The sequence below is a fragment of the Marmota marmota genome, unplaced genomic scaffold (assembly GCF_001458135.2).
Source record: "Marmota marmota marmota unplaced genomic scaffold, marMar, whole genome shotgun sequence".
Classification (NCBI taxonomy): Eukaryota; Metazoa; Chordata; class Mammalia; order Rodentia; family Sciuridae; genus Marmota; species Marmota marmota.
Genome location: NW_026000185.1, coordinates 29,818,869 through 29,820,996, shown reverse-complemented (window position 1 = coordinate 29,820,996; position 2,128 = coordinate 29,818,869). Strand labels below are relative to the sequence as shown.

General features: G+C 52.6%; 1 protein-coding gene across 2 annotated transcripts in view; it reads right to left on the bottom strand.

Moving 5' to 3' along the window:
* Nucleotides 1–329: 329 nt before the first annotated feature.
* Gal3st4 (galactose-3-O-sulfotransferase 4) overlaps nt 330–2,128 on the bottom strand; it is a 5,998-nt gene continuing 4,199 nt past the window's right edge. For both annotated transcript variants that reach the window (XM_048790027.1, XM_015491511.2), the window contains one exon: nt 330–1,699. In XM_048790027.1, coding sequence (XP_048645984.1) covers nt 659–1,699 — 1,041 coding nt within the window. In that variant the 3' untranslated portion in view covers nt 330–658. The remainder of the gene's footprint in view (nt 1,700–2,128) is intronic.

Here is a 2,128-nt window from a genome sequence, read left to right as displayed (position 1 = left end):
AGCCGGCCGGCCCCAGACGCCAGCCCGGCCCGGAAACCCGGGCAACGAACCCCGGAACCCAGACCCCGCGGCGCCGGAATCGTGGTGGGGGCTGAATGACTGGTGAAAAACCGGAAGCGGAAAGGGAGGGGTGTGGCCTCCGAGGCCCCAAGATCTGTGTGCGTCGCGACCTTGGAGAAGGGGGCGGGGCCGGGGTGCGTTAGGTTGCTGCGAGGCGGGTGGGAGACTGCAGACGGGCTTCTTGTGGGGAAAAAAATACTAAAAAATCCCTTCCGATTCAGCTTCTCACTGAACTATTCTCCATACCTCCTGTTTCCGTCCTACATATATCAAGTGGAAGTTTCATATCATTTATTCATTGAACAAACATTTCATAACGAAGTGAACATAACCCAATAACGTTTTCTAGAGAAATGGACCTATCATTTCAACTCACCATGCCCTAAACTTTCTGTGGCTCTCTCCATCTTTTACTCCTCCCGGGGACTTTGGAGAGTGCTACGTGGACCTGCCTTGGGGAAGTGGAGAGGGGAGGGAGGCACTGCTGGGTTTCCCAGGCATAGGTCAGAAAACTTGGGGTCTACGTCAAGGTAAAGTTCCATCCTTTCCCAGGGATGCAGAGATTGCTTGTGGCAGCCCCACTCTCATCACATGTGTCCTAATCTGTAGCTTGATGCCTAGAGGAAAGTAGCCTTGAAGTCTTCAAGGATATTGAGACTGGAGAGGGAAACTGCTTAGCATCCAGCTTGTCCTTGTACTGTAGCTCAGGGGTAGCCAGGCGTTCACAATCCTCCCGGTCTTTAGGGCTCAAACTACTCCGAAGTGAATAGCCCAAAACTTTAGCTGACCCATACTGGAAGGGGCGGAACTGACTGTTGGTGATATATTTGGGGTCTAAAGCCTTACCTCCCTGCAGGCAGTGTTTAGCCATAGCCTCTCTACGAGCCCGAAGCTCAGCCACAGCATGCTTCAGTCGTCTCTGGCCATATTGTTCTATCCGTGCCCAGAGGCTGCGGTTGAAGTGAACATAGAGAGCCCAGTCCAGGTTGTTCCAGGCTCTGGCCCGAGCCGTCAGCTGCTGATCCTCAGCAGTTAGTCCACCAGTGCCAGCAGCCCTGAGGCCCTGCTCACCTCCAGCCTGAGCATTGTGCATGAAACCCACCACATCATCCAGACCCCAGCACAAGGCATCTGCCAGCAGAACCAGTGATTCGTCAAAGTACTCAGCCACCATGACCAGGTCAAAAACAGAGTCCAGCCAGGCCAGGCCCCACTGAATGAAGGATGAGGACCCCAAATTGAAAGAGGTAGGGCTGACTGCCTGGCTGTGACCATCAGCAACAGTGGAAACAGGCTGCAAGAGAGCATTGGGATCTAGGATTTGGGCTCGAGGGCCAGTGCCAGAAGGCAAAACATGCCCCTGGTGGGAGTCAGGGTCTTTGGGATTCCCTCTCTTGATCCTCTTCTCTGGAGGGAAGGGCAGGCCAAAGTCAAACCATAGCAAATTTCGAGCATAGTAGTCCCCACGGCCTCCAGGCCGGTAGAAGGCTCGAGGGTTGGCCAGGAAGGCAGCCAAAGATGGTGCCTTGCGGAAGGCTGATGAGGTGGATTTATAGTAGGAGAAGGCAGAGCGGGCCAGAGCCGCTGGGTCGCGAACAATGGAAAAGAAGAAACTATCAGAAGGCATTACCTGAAGTACCTGCAGAGGAGAGAAGACACACATAGGAAAAAAAACTGAGCCTGGGGGAAAGTAGGCACCAGCCAAAGCCCTATTGATCCCACAACCTCCCCACAGCTCTGCTGGGGACCACCAGCTTCCCTCAGTAGCTGGATGACCTTTACTTCACATCTCTAAGTCTCAGTTTGCTCATCTACAGAATGGGGATAATTATAGGTTCCCAGGTGATTATAGAGGATAAAGGATATAAAAGGAATGAAGAAACCTGGAGCCAGGCGAGCATCACACGCCTGTAATCCCAGCCACTTGGGAGGCTGAGGCAGGAGGATCACAAGTTCAGGTCAACCTCAGCAACTTAGTGAAATCCTAAATAAATAAAAAAAAAATTAAAGACCTGGGGAAGTAGCTCAGTAGTAAAGTACCCCAGGGTTCAACACTCAGTACCACCAA